Below are 27,063 nucleotides of genomic sequence, written 5' to 3'. Positions count from 1 at the left end.
TAGACCTTTGGCAGACCCAACAACCCTGATACTAGTAGAGGGCTTAGATTCAGAACCTCCCTGCTGATTCTGTGATGATTTATGTTCATGCCTATGGATTTCTTTTTGTAAATGTTTATGCATTTGGCAGAATAGGTCAACACCTTAGTGTAGGCTTGTTTAAACTTAGTTATATTAGATATTGTATGTCTATGATGTCCTTGCAGAGGTACAATTTTGGTTGTGGTCTGGTCTCTTGGGAGAGAGGTCAAAGCGACTTATGACTCCTTTTTGATGAATTTCTTGTTTTGAAGTAATAGATTTCACTTTACAAAAAAAAACAGTTTTACTAGCCTAATTTGCTTTCACCGCTATCATTTTTTTACAATTTTTTTGGAAAGCATTTTTATTGGACTAGCAAAAGGATCAGTTTGAAATAGAGCCAAAATAAATATTTGTTTTCCTTGGAGCTTACATAATTTACAAAAATAGAAGCCACATAGTTGGAAAACAAAGAGTAGCATGCCAATGTAGAGTCAACAATGTTGATCTGTTGTAGGCTCAGTTCTATTTCTACCATAATAACATGACTACAATTGATTGCATGGCAACCTCAAGGGAGATAAAATATATTAGGAGCAAAAAGAGTAAAAATTAGTTATTTCAAAAGTTCAAAAAGCATGTGGTGTATTGTCTACAGTAATATGTCTGACCTCCACTTTCATCCTTCCTGTCCTATTCATTTGCATTATATAAATTTTTGTAATGTAGGGCACATCTAGATCAGATAGTAGGGTACTTCAATCGTCATTAATTTTCAACCTCACAACAATCCTTCAAACTTTCTATATAGCCAAGTTCTTGTCCTAATGTCACTTTGTAATGTGCCTGACTTTGTTTGCTTAGGAATGGGGTGTAATTTGATCTCAAAATTTCCTCTCAATTCACTTGGTTTAGGTCCTGTTTAGATGGTAGGAGGTGACTTAGAGTACATAAAAATTACATGCAAGGGGAAGGGTGATAAAGAGAGATGACCATTGATCGAAGTAATTGAAAAGCTTCCTAAAAGCAACAATGTATTTGTCCTGGGGGGCTTGTGGAGGCAATAACCTCAAAATGGTAAAGAGCTAGGTATGGATCGTGTGAAGGAAGTAGACAAGTCTGAAGATGGCCTTGAGGTACAAAGGATGTGCCTTGAACTTCCCTTGGATGATGCATTGAGGAGCCCTTTGTTTGCAAAGGATGGTGTGTTCCATCCTAGACTCATTGACCTGGAGCGTACGAGGTCCTCAAACCTTTAAACCATAAAGGATAGTGGATTTGATGATCATGACCAAGAGTTGTATCTTGGGCATGATATCATGGAAGTGACTTTGAAAGCAAGAGTTCTTGATTTAGTGATTCGAATTGGATCCATAAAAAGACTGTCAAGAACCATGACTGAATCAGGTCTAACAAATCTCTAATGAAATCCAAAACAGTATAAAAAACACCCTGAACCAGTGGCCATGGCAGCGGACATGGAACGACGAGGACCTCGGTCAAAGCGCGTTGATTAAGGCCGATGGAGACCGTGCAGGAGGCCAAAGTAGCCCCTAGGAGCCCCGGAATGGGAAAAGGGCGAGGTTTTTGATGCGCAATTAGCGCCTCTAATTGCGCATCGCTAAGCGAACAGGGCCAAAATGGGAAAGCCCGAGCACCTGGTCGCGTGGGGGAATCGGAGGACCGCGGGCGAGAAAAGGTAAAAGCGCTAAAGTACGAAGGCGGGACCCGCGCTTTGGAAATAGACGGTTTTGATCGGGGCGCCCTTGAACGGTAAGAGGTTTTGGATAGAAGAGGAGCGATTCCATACATCGATCGACGCGTGGCAGGCGGAGGTGAGAGAAAACTGCCGTTGATCGCGCACTATCGGTCAAGCAAGTCAATCGCGCGAAACGTGCGTATGGCGTCGGATTTGGAGGGCCTACATCGGACGACTGAGATTGCACCCGATGGAAAGAAGCGGAATCAACAGGGACTTAAGCCGCGTTCTAAAGGGATTTGGAATTCGTTTGACCGCCACAGTGGAGGAAGAACGCATCCATGGCGTAACTGAAGAAACAAACCGACGAAGCATGCTGGCACCATTTAGAGGAGGACAAGTGGCCACTCCCTGAGCGTTCATGATGACGCCGAACGTAGGGAACTCCAAGCGCAACTGTAGAAGGTGAATCGACGCAAGCGGAAGAGGAACCGAACAGGCATAGGGATCGAATGGCTAAAGCCATGAACAGAGACAGTCGAACCAGAAGAGTTCATTGGGAATCAGAATTGAGAAGAGTCCAAGCGACCAAGAGAGACAGTGAACAGTGAACCTTGAGAGGAGGACTGAACACAGAGAACAGTAAAGCCAAGCATAAGAGATAGAGGGCCGAGTTGACCACAGGTAGCGTCGAGCACCAGAGAGCTTGAAGATTCAAGCCTTCCCATAGAGGAATCTGTCCGGACTGAGCATCACATTTGGCTCTTTCCACTGTAGACCAAGGGTCACAGAGCTGGTAGGAGAAGAAGAGTCTGTGTACTCCAAGTGGCTTGGGGAATCCAAGAACCACCCTGCCAAGCAAAATTTGCTTCAGGAGAACTCATATTGAGTCCCTGTATTGTAATTTCTCTGCTGAAAGACACAATAAAACAAGGCCACCACTGAAGCTGGACCAGAGACGTAGCCCTAGAGAATAAGGTGAACTCCTTATTAAAACTGTTTGTGTCTTTGTGTTGCTCACTGTATTCCTCTGTTGTCTTTCCATTTTATTTTCTATGTATTGGCAATTTGATCGATCCGTTGTTTCAATAACACAGAACACACACCAGCACATGAGTTTGTAATACCTTTAGTTTAATAAATCTTTGACTGATGGCACTCATAGGGTGAATATCAGATCATTTAGGATTAGTGCCTAAGCTAAAAGGAGTGTGATTTGTTGCAAATCTTACCTTTGGGTAGTGATTCTACATATTTTTATGCATTTTTCTCTATTTAATGATATTTGTCACATTCCCCAAGGGAAGTTTGCAAATTTGGAGGCATGACTCATCATCTTTTGTGCTTTGGCATGATCTATGAATAATTGAGGAGGCTTATAGGAGGATGCCCTCCATGAAAGGATGACACATGACATATATAACATTTTGTTCAAGGTATAAGGTATGCGACACATCACATTGTATGCGATTTGCTGCTGGTTCCTTGGAGCTCTTGGACTGAATTTGGGGGATTCATCTTCATGGAGCCCTTTCCTTTATGGTCTTCGATCATTTGATGGGGATCTTTGGTTTGGCGTTGTCTCACTTCTCCTTGGTTCAATGATTATGCTTATTGCTTGGTGGTCTTCTCACATGTGTTTGCCTTGTTGATCACCCCTAGTTTTACTTTCAATGGATGTGGAGCACACTATCTCATTATGGTGGTTTGATACATGCTTATCTTGGATATGGATGATGGTTCTAGTCCCCTAAGGGGTTAGACAATGGTGTTGGGAGGTAGATGTTTCATGATTTGTTGATGTTACTAAGAGGCAATGTTCTTCACAATCCTTATTTATTGGATGTGTGATGGGGAACATACTTTATGATTTAATGGGTTAGCACTTCTATATGCCTCCTCTTATGATGTTGCTATGGTGGGATGATTCATGTTGCCTTGTGATATTTTTCAAGGTGATTTAACTTTATGATTAACATTTGCTAGACATCCCTAGGTGGATGTCTTCCATGATGTTATTACCCTCATTGGTATGCTATTTCCTAAGTTTGAGTTAGAAGGGGAGCGTATTGCATATGATTTGATGGTGATCTAACCTTTTCGTAAGGTTGGATAATGAATTTTGATGTGATAATCCCTTGGTGGTGGTGCACTTTAGGTTGGGATTTATGTTTTGTTGTTATCATGGTGTGATTTTTCTAGGGAGAACATCTTTTATTTACATGCTACAACACTTTCTTAGAGTGCACCCTTGATTGACACATATGTTCATGGCGATTTAATCAGTTAGTGACTATTCGAAGGGGCACTATGGTTTTATTTTAGCATTAACCTTTGCACATAGATGTTGAGACTGACTTAGTCGTTCAATGGTTAAATCAATCTTTTTTATCCAAATTAAAGTTAATATCTAGGGCACCCTACTTCATTGACTTCCTTTCACACTTGAAGGTGTAACTGGAGTTGATTGAGGCTTTCTTTTGGTGCACCCCCCTTCTTGGGCACAATTACCTAGGCTTGCGTTATGTTAATGATTTGTGGAGAGGTTGGCATGCTTCTCTAGGGTGCACTCTCTTGTGTTGGGTAAACATCTTTATGACATGGCATATGGAGTACTACTTTATTGAGGTCTAACCACTCATAGTACATTCTTGTAGCATGCCCTTCATTGGAGGATATTTTATTATTTGTGGGTGGTTGATGCAGCTACATGGCATAACACCTCTCCTAGGTGCTCTTTCATCTTTATTGCATGGATATTTTATTTACACTAATCATCATTTGATTTTCATTGGAGAGTGCCCTCATCGTATTGACTTGGCATATATTATTTTCTTGGAGGTGTGTGTGGAGGAGTTTTATGGAGGGGTGTGTGACATACTTGGAGGGCCACACATGTGGCTCTTGATGCTTTTACTATTTTTAAATTTTGACTATGTACTTGGAGAGTGCACTTTTGGAGATATATATTTTATTATTTCATGGAGTTTTTGCAGGGTCAAAAATCTAGTTCACTCTTATTTCCTTGGATTCATCTTGTGGAGATGATCTACTTACTATTTTGGGGTTTGTTTACTTCATTTTGTAGATTCATCCATGGAATTGGTTGCCTTGGGATTTGCACATGTAGGTTGGTTGCATACATCTTTTGGACCACTTTCTATTTTGAAGGTTGCTTATACAAAATTCTCCTAGGAGGAACATTTTATTGTTATATCTCCCATGCAGACCGCGCTTTGTGAGTTCTTCTACGTGTACCCTTGAGAACATCCTCTTAGATTGAAGAGTATTATATTGTATTTTGCATGAATCCATTACTGGAGGGCGATTTCTATGCGGACCCATTTAGAATTTGAATTTGGATGGAGTGTCCTATCTTGGATGTTTTTGTTGCATATCATTACCTATTTTTGGATGAGGGTGACGTCTCTTTAGGAGATTGGTGTCCACATGTGTTGATATTGTCAACCCTAGATTTAACTGCAATATTTAATAATTTGTTGACATGTCATGAAGTTAGTTAGAAAGATAATATATGTTGTTATAGAAGAGACGTAGCTCACACTATTTAAAGAGGAGTTTATCTCCATTTCAAATGCATTTGGCAATTAGAGGATTGTGAAGAAGTGATGCAAGAGCATCGACCCACCTCGAAGAAAATTAGCAAGAACGAGTTTTGGAAGGTGCAACTGTCAAAAAGCCAGGGTAATATCTATTTTGTAAAGGATTAAAAGCATGAAAAATCAGATCCATGAGGGATCTTAGGGATTTTGTTGATTTCGTGGAGAAAATTGGGGATCCGAAGTGATCCACAATGATGTATTTTCCCAATATATATTGTAGCCTTCGAGCATTGAAAGGGGTGACTGTTGAATGATGAGTAGGCCAACCAGGCGCAGAGAGGCCATGAGATGTAACAATGTTCTTTTTTATAAAACTATCTCTATGTTTTGATTCTTGCGTTATGGTATATATGCATGTGATGTGAGGTAATACGTGGAGTCTGTATTTTAGGACTGCATGTGTATTGTAAGGTTGTAATATGTTTTGGGCACGAGTAACTGTGAACAAGAAATCGTTTTCATCAAGTGTTATCAAAGCGCAGAAGATTCCTGTTGTTGATTTTTGGTAGCATTGGATGTGTTCTAGCCATGAAAATTGGTGGAGAGGCTAAGGCAAATGAGATCTCCAAGATCCAAAAGTCGTTTGTAGAAATTCCGCCCGGATGAAGAGATATTAAAATAATTAATATTTTTAATAAGACCCTCAGTCTAAACTTAAGAAAATTAAAATGTTAATGTGTATTAATATAATATGGGTGAGAAGGTTTTAAATAACAAGGATCAAGCCAGATCTAATCTTAGCCGTTGATTAGGGACTTAATCTCAGCCGTTGAAGCGTCAACAGGAAAAGTATAAGAGGGGGCTTGAGGGTCAGTTGGAGATACACCAAGAGAGATCAAGAATTCGATTTTCTGTTTGCCAAGGAAATCGAGTTAGAGATCAGTTGCAGTGAGGGGTAGTTCAACAAGGGATTTCGATCCAAGGCTGAAGAATACATATTAGAGAGGCAACAAAGTGTCGGAAGAGGCAACGTAGAGCTTAGGAGGGCTGACGCAAAGGCTAAGGAGGCCAACGCAGAGGACGCAAAAGCTGCATAGGACACAGAGGCTGACGCAGACAACAAAGAGGGCTGTAGAGGTTAACGCTGGGTTGAAGAGGCTGCACTGAGGAGGTTCTGTGGGGCAGACTGAGAGTAGATCAATTGGGAGAGGGTGACGCAATTCCAGAGAGGGTGACACAGTTCTAGAGGAGTGCGTGGAGTAGCTTTCGCTGTCCAGCGGCGCAAGGAACAATCAGAGTCACTGTGGGGTTGATCATCTGGTTGTTGATTTGCTGGAATATCTATCTTTGCAGAGAGGTACTACTGCCAAGGGTATTCTTTGAAGGGTGAACCATTTTTGGCACCCTAGTTGTATTCATAAATTTGCTTAATAATAAAACCCTCATATATGCTGCACCGGTTTTCTCGCATTGGGTTTTTACGGGGATGATTGTCGAGAAATAACGGTGTCCCTTGTGTTGTCTCAGTTTATTTAAGTTGTTGATTTGTATATCTGTGAAGGCTGCATTTGTGTTTACTTCGATGTTTATGTAATTAAATAACTTGTTAATATAAAGAACAAGTAGAAGATAGTAAACCAGAAATTGTAGTAAGGGTTTTTGATGTGTTTGATTCAAAAATTTTCACATGGTATCAAAGCGATTGCAGATCAAAGAGGACTGAAGACACCAGCCAAAGATATTTGAGAGTTTACGGCAGATAAGCAACTGTCCCGAGAGACAACGCTGTTCTAGAGCTGAAGAGGCAAGAGGAGGAGTGACGCAGAGGCTCACGCAGAGCCTGCAACAACATTCTGAGCTAGAAGAAGGGCTAATGCAGAGGCAGAGGGGTAGAACAGGCTCACGCAGAGCCACACCATCTTTCTTAGCCAGGAAGGATTGGCGCAGCTGGCCGGGAGGAGCAGATTCAACCCAAGTCATGATCGCGTATAGCCTGAAAGGCTCAGATTCTTCAGTTGCCGGGGCTAAGGGAGTTGTGCAGATTGTGCTTTGAGGAGCTAGTGGGACGCTGTTTATGTCATTGCAGAACAATGTCTAAGGAGACAGAACCAAGGTAGAGGGAAGCACCATGTCGACATATTTCTAGCCAAGAAATCTAGATTCGAGTTGTAGCGACAAAGGAGGATTGGGGAGGAGTGATTCGACAGTTGGCCAGAGGATTTCTAGGAGGGAAGTCGAGACTCAGAGGGAGTCTAGAAGAGGAGTAGAGATGGCAGTAAACGGATTGAGGGATCATGATAGATTGGACGGGGCTTTCAATTTTGTCATCTAGAAGGCCAAGATCCTGGCAATCTTGGATAAACATCGCAAGGACTATGCCTTGAAAACCATAGCTGTCCTTGTTGACCCTGATGCAAATGAGAAGTATGAGGAGGCCACAACAAAGGCGAAATGCATGATTCTAGACGGGGTCAAGGATCGTGTAATACCACATATTGCTGAGAAGTCAACAACAAGGGAGATGTGGCAGACCTTGACCACCTTATACCAGGGCTCTTCCATGCAGCAGAAGATGTTATTGGAAAATCAGTTGAGGTCATATCAGATGCAGAAAGGAGAGGAGATAGATCACTTCCTTCTCAGGTTGCAAGGAATTCGCAACCAACTTACTTCCGTGGGGTCTACACCGGATCTAGAGTTTATGGTCAGGATTGCTCTAAATGCAATCTTCGAGGACTGGGAGACATTTGTCCAAAGCATTTTGGGCAGAGTGACTCTCCCCAGTTGGGAGGAGATGTGGGCAGCTCTTCGATAGGAAGAGATCAGGAGGTTGACCAAGGCAGGGAGTAGCGGTAAGGGAGTTTGAGTCAAGAAAGAGGAAGAGGAGGATGCGGCTCTAGCATCTGCGGGACAACAGGGGGTTCAGAAGAGGAGGAAGAAGGACATCTCCAAGGTCAAGTGCTTCAGTTGTGGGGAGCTAGGACATTATGCATCTCAGTGCCCCAAGAAGAAAGGTAAGGGAGAAGCTTCCGACTCAAAGGCAGCTCTAGCAAAGGCGGAGAAGGATGTCGAGGTTGATGACGATTGTGCCATGAGTGCTCATGTACCTCTAGAGAAGAGGTGGGGACATATCGACTTGTAGTCAGGAGGACTACAAGCAGGGGGTAGGATCCTTGAGGTACCCAAACTCTTGGATCACATCCGACTACGGGAGCCCTTAACGACAGTAGCATGATGATAGGTGTCGGGTGGAGCAAAGTGTGGTGGAGCGACAAGGCAGTGCTAGAGTGCAGAAGTCTATAGCAGCGCAGTGGAGGCTGCAGCAGTGCGAGAGGCACAGAGGTGTTTGCAGCAACGCAATGGCAACAGAGGGAGCACAGGATAACAGCAGAGGTAGCTTCAACATCATGAGGCTTCCAAATTGACCAGGATGTCAGTATTTGGGTGAAGTCAGTTACTTACTTCTCAGTAACTGAGTTGCAGTGTAGCGGTTAGCAGTGGTAGTGCTATGGGCAACATGATGCAACATGTTGAGAGGGAGCTGCAATACAGATGTGGCAGTGGCAGTGTCATGGGCAACAGTACATGAAGCAGCAGTGCAGGGGATGTGAGGCAGCAGGCTAAGCATCAACATAGGTATCGATGCGGAAGATCAATGTGATGCTTCTATGGTGAGGCATTATTAGAGAACATTCCTCGCTAAGATGGAGTATTGATTTTTGGTAGCATCAGATGTGCTCTGGCCATGAAAATTGTCGGAGAGGCTAAGGCACATGAGATCTCCAAGACCCAGAAATCGTTTGGAGAAATTCCACTCGGATGAAGGGATATTGAAATAATTAATATTTTTAATGAGGCCTTAAGTCTAAACTTAGGAAAATTAAACTATTAATGTGTATTAATATAATATGGGTGAGAAAGTTCTAAATAACGAGGATCAAGCCAGATCTAATCTTAGCCATTGATTAGGGACTTAATCTTGGCCGTTGAATCGTCAACAGGAAAAGTATAAGAGGAGGCTTGAGGGTCAGTTGGAGATGCACCAAGAGAGATCGAGTATTCGATTTTTTGGGGCTGGGTTTGTTGAGGAAATCGAGTTAGAGATTAGTTGCAGTGAGGGGCAGTTCAGCAAGGGATTTCGATCCAAGGTTGAATAATACATATCAGAGAGGCAACAAAGTGCCGGAAGAGGTAGCGCAGAGCCTAGGAGGGTTGACGCAGAGGCTGTGGAGGCCAGTGTAGAGGACGCAGAAGCTGTAGAGGCAGACACATAGGTTGACGCAGACAACACAAAGGGATGTAGAGGTTGATGCTGGGCTGAAGAGGCTATGCTGAGGAGGTTCTGTGGAGCAGATCAGCCGGGAGAGGGTGATGCAGTTCCAAAGGAGTGCGTGGAGCAGCTTTCGTTGTCTAGCACAAGGAATAGTCAGAGTCACTGTGGGGTTGATCATCTGGTTGCCGATTTGCCAGAATATTTGTCTCAGGAGAGAGTTACTACTGCCAAGGATATTCTATGAAGGTTGAGCCATTTCTGGCACCCTAGTTTTATTCAAAAATTTGCTTAATAATAAAACCCTCATATATCATGCACCGATTTTCCTGCATTGGGTTTTTTCGGTGGCGATTGTCTGAAAATAACGGCGTCCCTTGTGTTGTCTCAGTTTATTTAAGTTGTTGATTTGTATATCTGTGAAGGCTGCATTTGTGTTTACTTCGATGTTTATGTAATTAAATAACTTGTTAATGTAAAGAACAGTAGGAGATAGTAAACCAAAAATTGTAGTAGGGGTTTCTAATGTGTTAGATTCAGAAATTTTCACACCTGTGTGCAGTGTGGAGGAGAAGCAATAGAAGAAGGTACAAGTTGATTGAAGATCTGGTAAGAGATTTGTTTCTCTGTGTAGGCGACATCAAAGGAAGGTGAGAAGATTTGAAACAACCTAGAGCAAGGAGTGCTCATAGGGTTCTAGAGAAGAGAACTAGGGAGATGCCAAAAGCCCAAACTCAAGAAAAAGTTTCGTGAGGTATCGTGTAGCAAGGTGGAGATTTGTTACTGTAGAGGCATGTTGTAGCTCACGAGTTGAAGATGTTATGGGAAGACCATAGAGCTTATGACTAGGGGGTCATAAAGTTTTCTACCTTGGGAGTTTGATGTAGGAGCATTGACCCACTTCCAAGAAAATCAACAAGAACGAGTTCTAGAATTTGCAGCTGTCAAAAAGTAGGGTAATATCGATTTTGTAAAGGATTAAAAGCGTGAAAAATCAGATGTGTGAGGGATCTTAGATATTATGTCGAGAGCCTCGTGGAGAAAATTGTGGATCTAAAGTGATCCACAATGATGTATTTTCCCAATATAAGTTGTAGCCTTCATGCATTGAAAGGTGTGGCCATTGAACAATGAGCATGCCCACCAAATCCAGAGAGGCCATTAGATGTAATACTATTTTTTTTAATGAAATTATCTTTGTGTTTTGATTCCTGTGTTATGGCGTATATGCATGTGAGGTGAGCTAATACATGGAGTGCGTTGGACACCTAATCCTCCAAGGGTTATGGTGTGGAAGTTAAAAAGTCAAAGGAGTCCAAGAGACGTTGGAATATGAATCCAACGATCACACCAATGTATTATAAATGTACACCTATGTTAATAAGAAATGTAATTCACTGTTCTATCATTCATGACTGTTCACATTCATGTGTGCCTGACATGGTATCAGAGCACAGGTTCCAAATTTAGTTTTCCTTGGTGCCATAGTCTTTACAAGATTCTGCCAATTCCTGCTGTGAGCACTGATTTTGGTTTTGTGATGCGTTGGTAAATTTAATTCTACGTTGAATATTGTCGAAGGTCATGGTAAAAGATAGTGGTATGCGTTGAGTTCCCTTAAAAGAATGGTGCTGGAACGATGTTTGTTGAAGACTCCCCATCATTATTCCCTGGATTGTTCTCTGCGTTTGACAACGCGTTTCAGTCTCCTCCTGTGCATTGGAATTAAACCTTGAATTCCATGAATTTCGTTGAAGGGTTGAATTGTCCAAGCTTTTGGTGTGTACGTTCCTGCAACATCAATGATTTGCATGTATGTTGGCTCTCTGCTACTTTGCATGTACGTTGGCTCTCATCTCTGCGTTCAAGACCGAGTTGCGTTTGTTCTTGTTTAACATTATATGTACGTTGAATAGTTTGTGATGACCATCACTTCTGTCGACTAACTCAGTCCGCAGCTCTATGGCCTCAGCTCTCCTGCCTTCTTTGGCTATACCTTTAATCAGAGTAGCATAAGTTGTTTGTCTGGGCTTACACCCTTTTCAACCATCTTACCCAACATATCAATGGTCGGCGGCGGACACCTCTGTAATGTTTATTGTAACGTTTTGGTAGCACCTCTCTGTGTTCCTCTTCTTGCTTTTTCGTAGGCGCAGAGTGTTTCTTAAAGATTTCCTGCGGAGGCTCCAAATCGTTATTTTCCATTAATACTGAAAGCAGAGCATGATCCTCTAAGTCGTTATTTTGTGTCAAGACTGAAGGCCAGTCCTCCTTTATTAGTGAACACATGAACTCTGAAGTTTCTGCAGACAAGGACTACATTTTGCAACATTGCTTAAGGTTCGCTGTCCAGTCGTGTATTTATTTAAATAATTTTTGAGCAGTCAATGGCACTGGAGTCAAAGAAACCAAGAGAAGAGCCATTGTTTGCTGAAATGCCATTTTAATGTCTGTGCTGGACTAAGTTTGTTAATTTGTTTTCATTATATTGGCTACCTTGCCGTTCAACCATTTATATCATTGAAATCTGTAGTGCCGCCCCGACTTTGTAGGATGGCACTGCGAACTGGCAATTCCAGGTAGAGATGACTTTGTGATTTCGTCCCTTGTCTGGTGCCAATCTATCTCAAGGTCCTGTTCATCTGGTCGTTTATTCTCAGTTGGCTTGGACGGGTTCATTTATGAATGGGACCTTGGTTCCTTATAACAGAAGACGACTGTAGAGGCCATTGGAGGATCTATCTGGCAAATGGCAGCTGAATCCTTACAATGTGCAAGAGTGGTGCAGCGGAAGTGTGTTGGGCCTAAACACTTTGAGAAATAAAAGACCATCCAACAAACTCGTGATTGCTTCTAATTTGAGGACCTTCTTCTTTGCCCAATGACTGCCAAGGTTGCACGACCTTACTTCGAAAAACAAGATATAAATTTTGTGGCCTATGTTGCAATACATTGTTTGTGAAGGACAACATTGCACTATTTTCTAGGTTTGGTACTATAGTTACATTTGGTGTTAGTTTTGGCGCTTCTGCAAGTTTTGTTGATATTCTAATTCTTCATTTGGCCTTGGTGTAACATTTGGCAAAGTGAGCACCCATTTATTTGGTTTTGGGCGTACATTTGAATTCACAAAATTAAACTCTTTGAAAATGGGCAAACTTGATAATATACTAGAGATGTTAAGTACTCTAATACATTCCACTGTAGATGAGATGGTAAACATGTTAAAATTGGCAACTAGGGCCAAATTCCATGTGGGTCATCCTATTTATAGCAGTTGATATTTTTATTGGATCCCTCTCATCGAGAGGTGTAGGATTGATCTAAAGATCATTTGATTTCGACAAGTATTCATGGAGTTATGAATTTATTTGTGTTATAAGACATATTGTCAAGTCGGCCAGCATCTTATTTAGGCTCAAAAGCCCAATAGACATGTCTATTCATCATCTACGTTTTAGTATAAATAAAGGAGGACTTGAAGTCATTTTGACACACTCTTCATGTGATCTCCTCTCCACATCTTGGGTTTTTGGAGAAGGAGAGACTAAAGAATACGCTGGCCTAGTATGATGTCCTAGCTACAGATGATGCCCTAATTCAATGCAGCCATGAAGACATCTATACACAGTCAAAGTGATGCTCTAATTCGTTGCTAAGGAGAGGCCTAATACGTTGGTCATTGAGACACTAATACGCAGTTCATAGAAACACTTATGCACAGATCATGGAGACACATTTATATGCTGTTCATGGTGACGTTCATATGCTGGTTATACGCTGTTCATGGTTACGTTCATATGTTGGTCATGCCGCAGTCAATGCACATAGCCACAGTCATGGTGATAAAGCCGCAGTAAGGGTAACAAAGACCGTAGTCATGGTAATAGAGTCACAGTTAAGAGAACGAAGTAGTAGTCAAGGTAACAGAGCCGCAACCAAGGTGGTTGGAGCCGCAGTCATAAAGAAAATGAATCCGCATTTTTATGTGGGATAGATCTAGGGTTCGGCTGCATTCTCGAATGGGTATAAGGAGCAGCAGAACCTAGATCAACCTCCTCTCGACATCCCTGTGATAAAGATGATGCCCTCAGATGGATAAAGTAGATAAGTCAGCGTGTGATCTACTGTTGTCCTCACTATGACATACCTGTAGCAACCTCAACGTGATGTATCACAAAACCATGGAAGAAGTTTGCTCTCAGATTTAATTATGATGCTAACTTGACGTGCTACAAGGGACAGGGACAAGGATCATAGTCTTGATCCTGATATCACCATAATCACAGTAATGAACAACAGTGATAGATTGGTGGCATACCTGTAGCAACAATGAACAACTGTAGGTAGCATATTTGCAGCAACCCTATCACAATGAACAACAAAGGATGAACAGTCTTAGATCATGATGATGAAAGATGCAGCATCATGGGCATGTTAGTAAAGGGCAGCACGATGATGAATGAGACAGCATGATGGTGCTACACAGTAAGGTGCAGCAAATGGACGAGATGCAACACTAAGATAGGTGAAGGAGTCACCTTAGAGAATCAGTGGAAGCAATATGTCTTAACTGATCTCATGCGATATCAAAAGTCATGTATGGAATTCTATTGTAAATGTACTATCTCTCTCACTTTCTCTGCTGAACTATGAAGAACATAAAAGAAGAATTGATCAAGGGTTTCCCCACATTATGGGGTTTGTCCCTGGCTGGCGCCACATCTTGTGTCCTCTTGTCTTGGCTTGTCTTCTGCGATTTATATTTATGTTCTATCTGCAGTTTACTTTAATGCTGATGTGATTGCTGATCAGGAAAAGATATTGAGTTAACTAAAATTGAAATAAATTGCTCTAGCATAGAACATACCTAAAATTAACATGGTATCAGAGCTGAGGTGAAGACAATGCCCAAACAAGAGTGAAAGAGCAATCACCGAAGACAATTGGGACAGGACACAAGGATCAATGGGTTCCTCATCCCTCTTCTAATTCACCAAGGGTGAAGTCGAAGCAGAGAATATTACCAGAATGGCGCAGCGGAAGTTTCTGATGGCATACCTAAAGATCACTTCATTGGGAAGTTCAGATCTAAGGGTGGAAGGAAAGGCAGATGCCTTGGTTACAATAAGTTCGACCATTATGCGAAGGAGTGTCTGAATGGCAAAGACACATCTCTTGATGAAGATAATAATCATTCCAGGGACATCCTCAATGATCAGAGGAATGATAAGTAATGCAGGTCATCAAGGACATGACCGACTCTTCAGAGAAAGCAAGGAACCCCAGGTATGAAGAATCAAATGTTGTTTCTGATAAGATAAAGAAGCGTTATCTTGTATTGGCCCTCTCCTTCAGATTCTTTGGGAATTTGGCTTATTGATTGTAGTGCTTCAAGGCACTCCATTGGATAGATGGGTACACTCTCTAATTTGGTAGAAATGGAAACAATTGTGGGATTATACTTGGAGCTGATGCCACCTATCCCGGAAAGGATGTTGGGAATGTTATCCCTCAACTGAATGGGGGTAACTCAATTCATTTACAGAATCTCTTTTATGTACCTGATCGCAAGAAGAACTTGGTGTCCATTTCAGCAATGGAAGTCTAAGGTTACGAGGTGGCACTCATCGATGAAAAGCAGGTCCACAGGCTTGGAACAACCCGAGGAGTTTGAGATTGATGATCAGGAATCTCACGTATGCAAGTGGAAGAAAGCCCTCTATGGCTTGAAGCAAAACACCCCGGCGTAGTATGAGAGGATTGATAGCTGTCGGATGAAGCTGAGATTCACTAGGAGTGAAACCTATTCAAACCATTACCTGAAGGTTGTGGATGATAGACCTCTCATACCGGCACCTATGTCTGACAGGTGCAGACCCTCTCATTTGTAGAAGACAGAGGAAGTAGGATTCCGAATGTAGAAAGATAAACTGCAAGCCTGTGACTACCTCGAGGATCTTAACTTTCAAAAGTTATATGGTAGCGATGTCGGACCAGATTTGGGAAATGCCTGTGAGTTTCATAAACTCATTCACGTTGATGTTCTTGGTGAACCTCTGTCTAGACATATGTTGCAGTTAGCATGGTGAGCTCATATTTGGTTGAGCTTCACTGGATTGGTGCCTAGAATCTTCTGAGATATCTTCAGGGCACAATCTCTCATGGATTGAGATACACTGCTGAAATATGAAACCACATGATTATTCGAATGCTGAGTGGGCAGGCAGTGTGGAGGATCACTAGAGCACTTCTCAGTGCTGGTTCTCCTTGGGATCTGCTTCGATATCCTGGATGAGCAGGAAGCAGAAGTCAGTGGCTTTGAGCACCGCCGAGGCAGAGTATATTGTTGCTAGCATGACCACCTGTGAGGCAGTTTGGTTACGAAAGCTCTTCAGTGAGCTGTTTGGATTTACATTGGATACCACTGTGATCCTGTGTGATAACCAGAGTGGGATTCGTTTATCAGAGAATCCCGTATTTCATGATCGCTCCAAGCATATCGATATCAAGTACCACTATATTCGAGATATGGTGCAGCGAGGAGCTATAAGGCTCCAACATATCGGTACAGATGAACAGGTCGCTGACATTTTGACAAAGCCCCTAGGAAAGGTCAAATTCCTGACTTTTTGAGAACTCTAAGAACTTTTTGATGATGTACTGAGCTCTAAGAACTCCAGGGGGGCGCGGGGTACTTCTTGGAGCGACATATGACCACAGGGTGACTCACCATCCCCTAGTGGTGTACGTGTACAGGGTAAAAGAATCAAAACTTTCCCTGTGACACCTTGTGGCGACTATGTAGCAAGATGATTAGTTCTCCTGTGAGGTTTGGATGATGTGTTCTCCATGACGATTGTGTAGCAGGATGATTAGTTCTCCTGTGAGGTCTGGATGATGTGTTCTCCATGACGATTGTGTAGCAGGATGATTAGTTCTCCTGTGAGGTCTGGATGATGTGTTCTCCATGACGATTGTGTTGCAGGATGATTAGTTCTCTTGTGAGGCCTGGATGATGTGTTCTCCATGGTGATTGTGGAACATGATGATTCGCTCTCCTGTGGGTCAGGATGATTAGTTCTCTGTGGCATCCACTGGACAGGATGATTCGCTCTCCTGTGGACAGGATGATTAGTTCTCCTGTCGAGGCATCCTACCCATGCAGTCTAGGACTCATAGGAAGTACCTCTCATCTGATCAATGAGCAGGGAAATGAGGATAGGGACCATAGTAGTACCGATGGACGCATTGCTGTATCTACCGTACTCCCTATGCTAGGATGATCTTCATTGATCTGGGATCAATGATACTGGTTTGGGACCAGTGGTAGGAGTTGTACCCACTATGACACTGACTTCGGGTCAGTAGAGGACTGGTCTGGGACCAGTGGTACATACTCTGAGACTTACTTCGAGTCAGTAAAGGACTGGTCTGGGACCAGTGAGAGTGGCACATATTATGACACTGACTTCGGGTCAGTTGAGGACTAATCTGGGACCAGTAGTACACACTCTGAGACTAACTTCGGGTCAGTGGAGAATGGTATGAGACATTCTCGATCAATTCTTCTTCTTCATGGTTCAGCAGAGCAGAGCAGAGAAGAGCTGAGCTGAGCAGAGCAGAGCAGAGATGAGCAGAGGCAGAGCTGAGTAGAGCAGAGCTAAGCAGAATATAGCAGTGCAGGGCACTGATGGCAGAGATAGTACAGTTGGACATATGGATCAGCGGATGGAGTTCTCCCTAGTTGAGAGGGAGTGTTAAAATTTGCAATTAGGGCCAAATTCCATGTGGGTCATCTTATTTATAGTAGCTGATATTTTTATTGGATCCCTCTCATCGAGAGGTGTAGGATTGATGTAAATATCATCCGATTCCGACAAGTATTCATGGAGTTATGAATTTATTTGTGTTATAAGACATATTGTCAAGTTGGCTAGCATCTTATGTAGGCTCAAAAGCCCAATAGACATGTCTATTCATCATCTACGTTTTAGTATAAATAGAGGAGGACTTGAAGTCATTTTGACACACTCTTCATGTGATCTCCTCTCCACATCTTGGGTTTTTGGAGAAGGAGAGACACTAAAGAATATGCTGGCCTAGTATGATGTCCTAGCTACAGATGATGCCCTAATCCAACGCAGTCATGAAGACATCTATACACAGTCAAAGTGATGCTCTAATTCGTTGCTAAGGAGAGGCCTAATACGTTGGTCATTGAGACACTAATACGCAGTTCATAGAAACACTTATGCACAGATCATGGAGACACATTTATACGCTGTTCATGGTGATGTTCATATGCTGGTTATACTCTGTTCATGGTTACGTTCATATGCTGGTCATGCCGCAGTCAATTTGCGTAGCCACAGTCATGGTGATAAAGCCGCAGTAAGGGTAACAAAGACCGCAGTCATGGTAATGGAGTCACGGTCAAGAGAATGAAGTAGCAGTCAAGGTAACGGAGCCACAACCAAGGTTGTTGGAGCCGTAGTCCAGGCATGGAGCCGCAGTCATAAAGAAAATGAATCCACATTTTTATGTGGGATAGATCTAGGGTTCAGCTGCATTCTCGAATGGGTATAAGGAGCAGCAGAACCTAGATCAACCTCCTCTCGACATCCCTGTGATAAAGATGATGCCCTTGGATGGATAAAGTAGATAACTCAGCGTGTGATCTACTGTTGTCCTCACTATGACATACCTGTAGCAACCTCAACGTGATGTATCACAGAACCATGGAAGAAGTTTGCTCTCAGATTCAATTATGATGCTACAAGGGATAGGGACAAGGATCACAGTCTTGATCCTGATATCACCATAATCATAGTAATGAATAGCAGTGATAGATTGGTGGCATACCTGTAGCAGCAATGAACAACTGTAGGTAGCATATCTATAGCAACCCTATCACAATGAACATCAAAGGATGAACAGTCTTAGATCATGATGATGAAAGATGCAACATCATGGGCATGTTAGTAAAGGGCAGCACAATGATGAATGAGACAGAATGATGGTGCTACATGGTAAGGTGCAGCAAATGGACGAGATGCAACACTAAGGTAGGTGAAGGAGTCACCTTAGACAATCAGTTGAAGCAATATGTCTTCAACTGATCTCATGCGATATCAAAAGTCAAGTATGGACTTCTATTGTAAATGTACTATCTCTCTCACTTTCTCTGCTGAACTATGAAGAACATAAAGGAAGAATTGATCAAGGGTTTCCCCACATTGTGGGGTTTGTCCTTGATTGGCGCCACATCTTGTGTCCTCTTGTCTTGGCTTGTCTTTTGCGATTTATATTTATGTTCTATCTGCAGTTTACTTTAATGCTGATGTGATTGCTGATCAGGAAAATATATTAAGTTAACTAAAATTGAAATAAATTGCTCTAGAATAGAACATACCTAAAATTAACAAAACATCAGCAAGGGCACTCTCTTTGACATTCAAACCTGTCTGCATAATGCACAAGAAAAGATAGAATTTTTGCAACTCGAATCACAATTTCGACAGGATGAGTTACAACAGAAAAAGCATCCTTTTGAACTTGTTTTTGTTCGGAACAATCCCCTATCTAACTTTGAAAGAAGATCCTATCAACAACCAACAAGTCATCGAGTCAATAATGTTGATTCAAATCAAGTGCTTATTTTAGAAGCAGATTTGAATATAGGTGTGGAAATTCAGTCTGCATTTCCCAAACCAATCATCAGACCTTGGGAAGACCTTGTCAACAACAAGCACATAACAGGTCTTGGCTATGATAAGGTGTCCCTTCATATTCCAGACTATTCCAAGCCTATTCAACTTCAAAGTGTTGGGTTTCTTCATGGTGGTTCACCTTCACCTGTTCCAGATTTTGCTCCTCGATATTCACAACCAAAAGTTGTTAAATGCCAACATTGTGACAGAGTTGGCCATATGAAAAATCACTGTTTTGATCTTCATCCGTGCAAGCATTGTGGCCAACGTACTCATTCTTCACACATATGCTTAAAAAACAAGCCTCCTGCAAGGACAAATATTGATCTTGGATGGAATCATGGATCGTTTCTTGGCAATGGGCTTCAACAACCAAGAAGATATTTCAATCATATAACAAAACTTGTTCTAGAGTATTGAACAATCTTGTAGTTGAGTTTTCTCCATCATCTCACCTTGTATCTGACAGGGGGGAAATGATGGTCATCTACAAGCTTCAAAGCCACATCAAGTGAGCTTGAGCCACAACTTGCCATACCAGATTCATAGTTGTAGCCAGAGACAAAGCATGCCTTCGGTTGGTGGTCAACCTTAAACCATCTATGTGTGGTGGGACCTCCCTTTTTAGGCTGAGCTTCTCCTTCTTCAAAGAATTAGGAGCACTTCCTCTAGCAGAAGACTTCAACTTCTTGCCAGTTTCGGAAGAGTTGCAGGAATTGCATTAAGCATTCTAGCGTTGGTGGTCATCCTTAAACCACCGTAGGTTGTAGACCTCCCTTTTCCAGGTTGAAGGTCTCCCTCTCCAAAGCATTAGGGACACTTCCTCTAGCAGAAGATTTCAGCTTCTTGCCAGACTTGGAAGAGTTCCGGGAACTACACTAAGCATTCCAGTGTTGGTGGTCATCCTTAAACCACCCCCTTATACCAACATTTCAGAGAGCACATTCAACCTAGTGCTGCCATGCATTTTTGCACATTTTGTATTACAACTCTCTTCTTGGACCCATACATACCCCTTTGGATTAAGAGGGGGGAATGTTGGACACCTAAACCTCTAAGGGTTATGGTATGGAAGTTAAACAATCAAAGGAGTCCAAGAGACGTTGGAATATGAATCCAACAATCACACCAATGTATTAAAAATGTACATCTACGTTAATAAGAAATGTAATTCACTGTTCTATCATGTGCTTGACATTGCATGTGTATTGTAAGGTTGTAATGTGGTAGTTTTGAGCGTGATTAACCGTGAACAAGAAATCATTTTCATTAAGAAGTGAAATAATGAAGGAATTTGTAGGAGCTTCGAGATGGATGTAGGTACATGTTAATAACACGTATTGATTTTTTTAAATTGTAATGACTTAGAAGGCATTATATTTTTAAGGCATTTTATGAAGAGATTAATTTGGGATCCATTATGCACCTAATGATGTTGTTATTCCCAAATTTAGTGAAAATTGATGTGCATTTCCATGGTAGCATTAATAGGAAAAAAGTTAAAAACCAACCTATGGACAAACATTGGCTCTATCAATGTAGAGAGACATTGGGTTTCTTGAATGCAGTGTTGCGAACATTGCAATTTAATCGCGATGTTTTCAAAAAATTGCGTTTTTTTAACTTCGTCAATAAAATTGCCCGTTTTTATTTATTATTTATTTTTTCGAAAAAATCGTTGAAAAAATCGTGATTCGATAAGCAAAAATCGTGGAGCTCCGAGACAACGTGTTTTAAAAGCGATTTCATGGGTTTTATTTGTCATTTTTAGCAGACAACGGACTTGTTTGAGAGCTGAGGAGGAGAGGAAGGCGACTACTAGGGCAGAGGAGGAGAAAAACAGAGATTTTAGCATCCCAAGCAAGAGAAATTCGTGTTTGAAATTCTAGAGCGCAGTGGAGTCCACTGCCAACTCCACCGGCATCTACATCTAGAGGGAAAGGGAAAGCTATTGCATTTTCTCGCAAGAGGGGTAGAGGAAATCAATAGTATTAGTTATTTGGCTCATTTCATTATATATGACATTATGACTCATGATATGAGATACACTATTATATTTTTTGTTGATATTTTGAGGCTGAGGAGTCAAGATATATTATTCAGGACATGATTCACTGTTTTTTTTTTTCTAAGTTATACTAATTCTATTAATGAAAAAAAGATATCATACACTGAGGCCGGAGCCTATACTTAACTATGCCAGAGGAATGGCAACAACCAGCAAAGTCTGGATCTGAACTGCCCAGAAGGGAAACCAGTCTGTAACAGAAAAGAGTTCAGAGAATTAGCTTGCTGCCCACGCAGGGGAAACCAACAAAGCATCCAGTTTGTTATCATTGTATCTAATGAGACAAAAAAAACCAACTAAAGAGCCAAAAACTCATAGTTTTTTCACCGAAACCCCATTGAAAACAAAAAACTGAAAAACAGAGTCCCAAAAAACCTGAGACACGTAGCATGCTGAGTGGCAAACTGTGTGGCGCGTTGAGTGGCAACAAGGTGGCAGACAATGAGGCAGACACGCAGCATCAAGGTGGCAGACTAGGGACGTGGCGGAGACGGAGGGTGTTCCTCCACGATGAAGCACCTGTACTCCTCCATGTCGCCACCTGCCAGAAGCGAGGTCTCCGTGTTGCCAGCCTGCAATGCCTGGTGTTCTTCCTCGACGAGACAACAATATTCGTCCATTACCCAATTCACCTCCTTCCCTGCACGTCTTGTCTTCTGCTCCTGGTTCCACTCCCCTGCTCCTTGAATGCTCGTCTGAGCCAGTTCCGGTATGGCTTTGGTGTGGTTGCACCCTGTTGTGGTGCGCCCACCACCAGCAATGTCCGATACCCCAATTGCCCTGGTGCTACCACCCCCCGTCGTTCCTTGCTCCTCAATTACATTGGTGCGTCCACCAACCTCGGTGGCTTGTTCCTCAATGATCTGCTCTGCCTCGTGAAAGAGAATGGTTATGGTGGCCGTGATGAGGGGCTTGTTCAGGGTAGAGCGGAAGGTGAATTGGGCATTCTGGGAATGCAGTTGAGGAATGGGTGGAGTGCCTCTGAGAGACGAGGCAGAAATGGAAGGGAAGCTGCTGGGAGGTGAGGCAGAGGCCACCGAGTGGAGGCGACCTCTTCCACTGCGTGTATTTGGGTAACGTCCAGGGATTTGCTCAGCCAGAGAGGAAGTGGTATCCGAAGCAGGAGAGTGCTGGGGGCGACTCAGGCTCCCTCGGCTCCCGCCCCTGCGGCTGCGCATACGGTGTCGCACCATACTGTCTACAGGCATATGTGAATTTCTTCCAGAATTGGGCACAATGGGGTGCAACGACACAATGGAGCTTGCGGACTGCTCAGCAGAGGGGTGAGCAGCCAGGGCCGAAGGGAAGATAAAATGACAATCCAGGCTATGGGTGAAGTGGATGCTCGGGCCGAAATCAATGCAGCAAAGGAGGTGGCAGCGTCTCCCTGTGGTGGTGCGGGAGTTGGGTACAGTCACGGCTTGAGGGCAGAGGCATTGTAGTGGCAGAGGTTGATAGGCAGAAGCAGAGGTGAAATTCTCTCGAGAATTCATGTTTGCATTGAGCTGAGGTTGATGGCGGTTAATAGATTGGAGGCAACGCTCGCATAAGGTGCATTTATGGCGATTGTAAATGCCATTTTTGGACCTCTGTGCCAACCTGCGGGAGGCCATGTGGTCTCGCCACACGCCAACCTAGTTGGCTGCCACCTTACTGTCCTTAATTGTCACCCGCATCCGGGAAGGACATGATTTCACTGTTATGTGTGATGTAGCACTAGAAATGATATTACATATTTTATATATTAGTTCTTTTATCATATTTATTTGTCAATGTATTTATTTTATGTTGTAGATGCTTTAGATATTAAAAAAATTGAAAAAAATGAATATTTTTGTATTTTCTGATTTTTCCCCTCGCCGATTGCGATTTTTGCAACATTGCTTGAATGTGTAAGCTGACTCAATAATTTGGATACCTTTCATGCATTTTCCTTCACAGGTTAAATAGTGAAATTAGAGATTATGGATCACAATTGTAAATCATTTTAATTACATGATAGAATATGGAAGTAAACTTTTCCAGCCTATTACAAAATGAAGTAAATTTTTCCAGCATATTACGAAATGGCAGTTGATATATTCTTTTGAAAATGAACTGCCCTTGATGCCTTGAATTATTTTCTTTTGTCTATGAAATACTAATATTTTGTGTATTTGTTCCATATTTCTGTGGTATCTGCAATAGGTATGAAGGGCAGAGAGATATGCTTTACAATCAAGCTTTTAGCCTCGATCAAGTTTCATTTGCATCAGAGGGTATAAAAGATGCTCAACATACAGTAAGAATTACTACTCTGGCTATCATTTCTGACATTTGTTGAAGCGTAGCTTGTAGATCTCACTTTTTTCCTCCTGATTCAATGCTTTTCTTCGTCTTACTCTATTTCATTTTAAAATGTGTTGGCAAAAAATCTCTCAACAGAAAGAAATGGATATCATGAAGGATATGAAAAACGATATGGCTTAGACGTCAAACAAATTGAGAAGCATGCGAATAATGAAATTGGATAGCATACCATAGAAAATCTTTATTTATGAGAATGATTTATCGTATGTTATCCAATTTTATTCGATAGAAAAAACGAGATAGGCGTATTATAGCATAGAATCATTTGCGGTATCTCATTTTGCAGTATTTTACCTTTTCTTCTGTGTTAAAAAAGTATTATTGTTTGTACAAAATTGGAGTCGCAGGTCCTAAAACTGTTATTAAAATCAAAATTTTCTTGTATGTCTTTCTTCCTCAGTTGAGTCCATTTTCAGACTTCATTACATATTATGCAATTATTATAGCTGTATATGGTCTAATTTTAAATTACGTCGCTTTGAATATTTTTGTAATATCTGTTTCATAGATTCACTTATTGTGGCTTAGAGGTTCATGCTGGAGTCTAGGTGGAGTGTTGTGGAATCTAAAGTAGAATTGGGAAATTACTTGCCACAAAGGATGAATCGGACTTTTTTGTTTATAACGAAACATCCATAGCAGAATTGATAAAGTTTGTACTTTTCACATTAGATTCTACAACATCATTACAATTAATTTTTATTTTTAATACGTACTTGTTTAGAATGGATGAAATTTAACTCGTGAGAAGGTTAAGCGGTTAAACATTTCAGTAATAATTACTAGAAAGGATTCCTAGAAGTCTCTTTAGATAGTTTCTTAACATAGACATGCTTATTTTATGATAGTTTCTTAACACAGACATGCTTATTTTATTATAGTTGAATTTTATACACAAAATATAAAATTGTAGAGGCAATTAGTTCTTACTTTTATGACATTGACATTAACACTTTTAATTTGACAGCATTATTTGGCGAAGTTGGAGGGGATGTTCTATTGGTGTCTTTTTTAGTTTATTCAAAATTTGCTAAACCATCTACTTGTTATTGTTGGAGCAGTGAAGCCAATTTTCACCATTTATGTTCTCATAAACCTTGAAGTTGTGATCATGAACATTTGTTATATGATATTATCAATATCTGAGATTGTTTGATTCACTAGTTTATTTAGCTCAAGTCTTAAACCATTAGTTCTTGGAAATTTTGGAAATGGTAAAACAAATAACCATTTTAGTTTCTATCCAAAATTTATAGGATATTGTAAAAAGTTATAGCGGCCTCCATACAATGTTAAGACAAAGTATCAAATTGATCTGCATTCAATATAGTATTCTATTGTTCTATTGTAAACAAATTAAACGATGGAATTGAATTATTTGAGTATTATGCTGATTGCAATGATCATGGTGTGGTTATCAACAATATGGTTTTGACACAAAAAGTGGGTAGTGTCATGTATTTCATATCCATAAATTTGTAATAGATCTAAAGTCTTATGGCATCTTTTATGCACATTATGGCATTGGTGCCATATTAAATAATCAATTTAAAGACAGAGTTGGACAGATTGTAAGTCTGTGCTGGGTAGAGTTGAAGATGAAGGATCTTAAACGAAGCACTAGAAGATTCTATGGCAGATTTCTCTTTTATGGTGTTTGAATATTGATTGAAGGAGCTCATGAATAGGTGGTGTAAACCACCAAAAGTGGGTACCTCAAGGAAAACTTTTCTCCTAATCATCTTCTTCCCGCTGGCAGCCACCTTGCAGCCGATGTAATGTGCCATTTTATCTCCGCCACCTCCATCAATTATATGTTTCCTTGCCCATTTGTCAAGAGCACATGTCAGAACGTGGTCAGTCTGATCCAAAAGTTGTGTTATTCATTATGCAATTGCATGGTTATGCTTGTTTTTCATTTGGGCATTTGGCATGGATTATTGGGTGACTTGGAAGAAGGAAGGGCTTTGATCGTGGTTTTGTTCCCTCACCTTAAATGGGGGCTTAATCTTAATCCTAGTCCAGTGGGACTTCCCCTAATGGCCCATGGCTTTAGGAAGGGCACTACTTGGGAAACCTTGATTGAGATAGCATGGTCCCTGTTACTCACCACTTGTGGGTAGTGTATATAGGAGAATTTTTTTTCTCTTAGATGGTCCTCAACCGATAGCTAGCAGCCCCTTGCAGCCACCGGATAGCTTGATGTGCCATTATCTCCGCCACCTGAGCTAGCCACGTGGTCCTTCGCCTACTTGTTATGATTGTATGTTTGAAGGGGGGCCTCCCGACCCCGAAGGTATGGCTTTTCATTGGTATAGTTGAATAATTTTCCTTATTTGTCATGGGCACTTTTGGGCTTGGATTGGTGCGGGGATTCAACAGAAAGAGTGGGCTAGGTTTGTACTCTTGTCTCCACTGCCCGATTTCGTGATTAGCCTTGTATCCTAGTCCTGTGGGATCTCCTTTCCTAGTCATTAGCTCTAGGGTTGACACTACATAGGAAATCTCGATCTTCATTGCGTGGTCCTGCTTTCCGACATCATATACATCACTCCCTTCCACTTATTTTAGCCCCATTCATCACTTTTCCCATCCGGGTCCACATGTGTCCACTGGGTCCGTTGTTGCCGCTTGTCACACACACCTATGTTAGTGAGGAAAAACCCTTAACCCAACAAGGTGTGGTTTGGTGGAAATACTAAGAGATGGGGTTGGCACCTATTCCCATCTCTCTTCATTAAACCTCTCTCCTAGGTAAGCTAAGGGGGGTGGTCCCTAAATCAAAAGATAAGTTAAAAAGTAATGTGAGGTTTCTACGAGATGTCAAGGTTAATTTGGATTACTTGAGAATATGAGCAAACATGATGAGCAATATGAAATAAAATATACTTTAATAACCATCAACACATAAATCAAAGATTAGCATACATAAAACTAGAGCCTTCAATATTGCTTAAAAATAAACTATGTTGCACTGCCTTTGGGGACAGGGGGATAGTGGGGACGAGGGGACAAGTTTCCGGTATGACTAGAGTGCACCCCCAAATTTTCCAAGGGACGACAACAATATATACACATATATAATAAATATTATTATTATTATTTTAAATTCACTATGTCTATAAAGATAAATAATAAATAATAAATACATCATTGCAATAAAACTATAATTATTGAACTAGCTAAGAAATTTGAAATTCATGTTAATAATTACAAAACCAAATATATAATCTCTAATCTCAAATCCAAGTTGAAAGTTTTAGTTCAAGGATGCTGAGTCGAGCAGTGTTAAGTGAACTGTTCTCCTAGTGTGACACATGATAGTTATTGGATGGTATCCATCTATATGACGGTCCAAATGGCCTAACGCTAACTCTTGC

At 41.4% G+C, this 27,063-nt stretch overlaps 1 protein-coding gene across 1 annotated transcript in view; it reads left to right on the top strand.

The window, feature by feature from the left end:
• The window catches only part of LOC149167411 (vacuolar protein sorting-associated protein 60.1-like), a 96,619-nt gene that overhangs the window by 6,993 nt on the left and 62,563 nt on the right, over positions 1–27,063 (top strand). Inside the window, exon 3 of the mRNA XM_089431534.1 lies at positions 23,522–23,615. Coding sequence (XP_089287660.1) covers positions 23,522–23,615 — 94 coding nt within the window. The remainder of the gene's footprint in view (positions 1–23,521; positions 23,616–27,063) is intronic.

This window comes from Pinus tabuliformis, chromosome 5_1 (assembly GCF_031772625.1).
Source record: "Pinus tabuliformis cultivar Carrire ecotype Pingquan chromosome 5_1, CPIR1, whole genome shotgun sequence".
NCBI lineage: Eukaryota > Viridiplantae > Streptophyta > Pinopsida > Pinales > Pinaceae > Pinus > Pinus tabuliformis.
The sequence above is the reverse complement of the archived record's forward strand: the minus strand, read 5'-3'. Positions and strand labels throughout refer to the sequence as shown.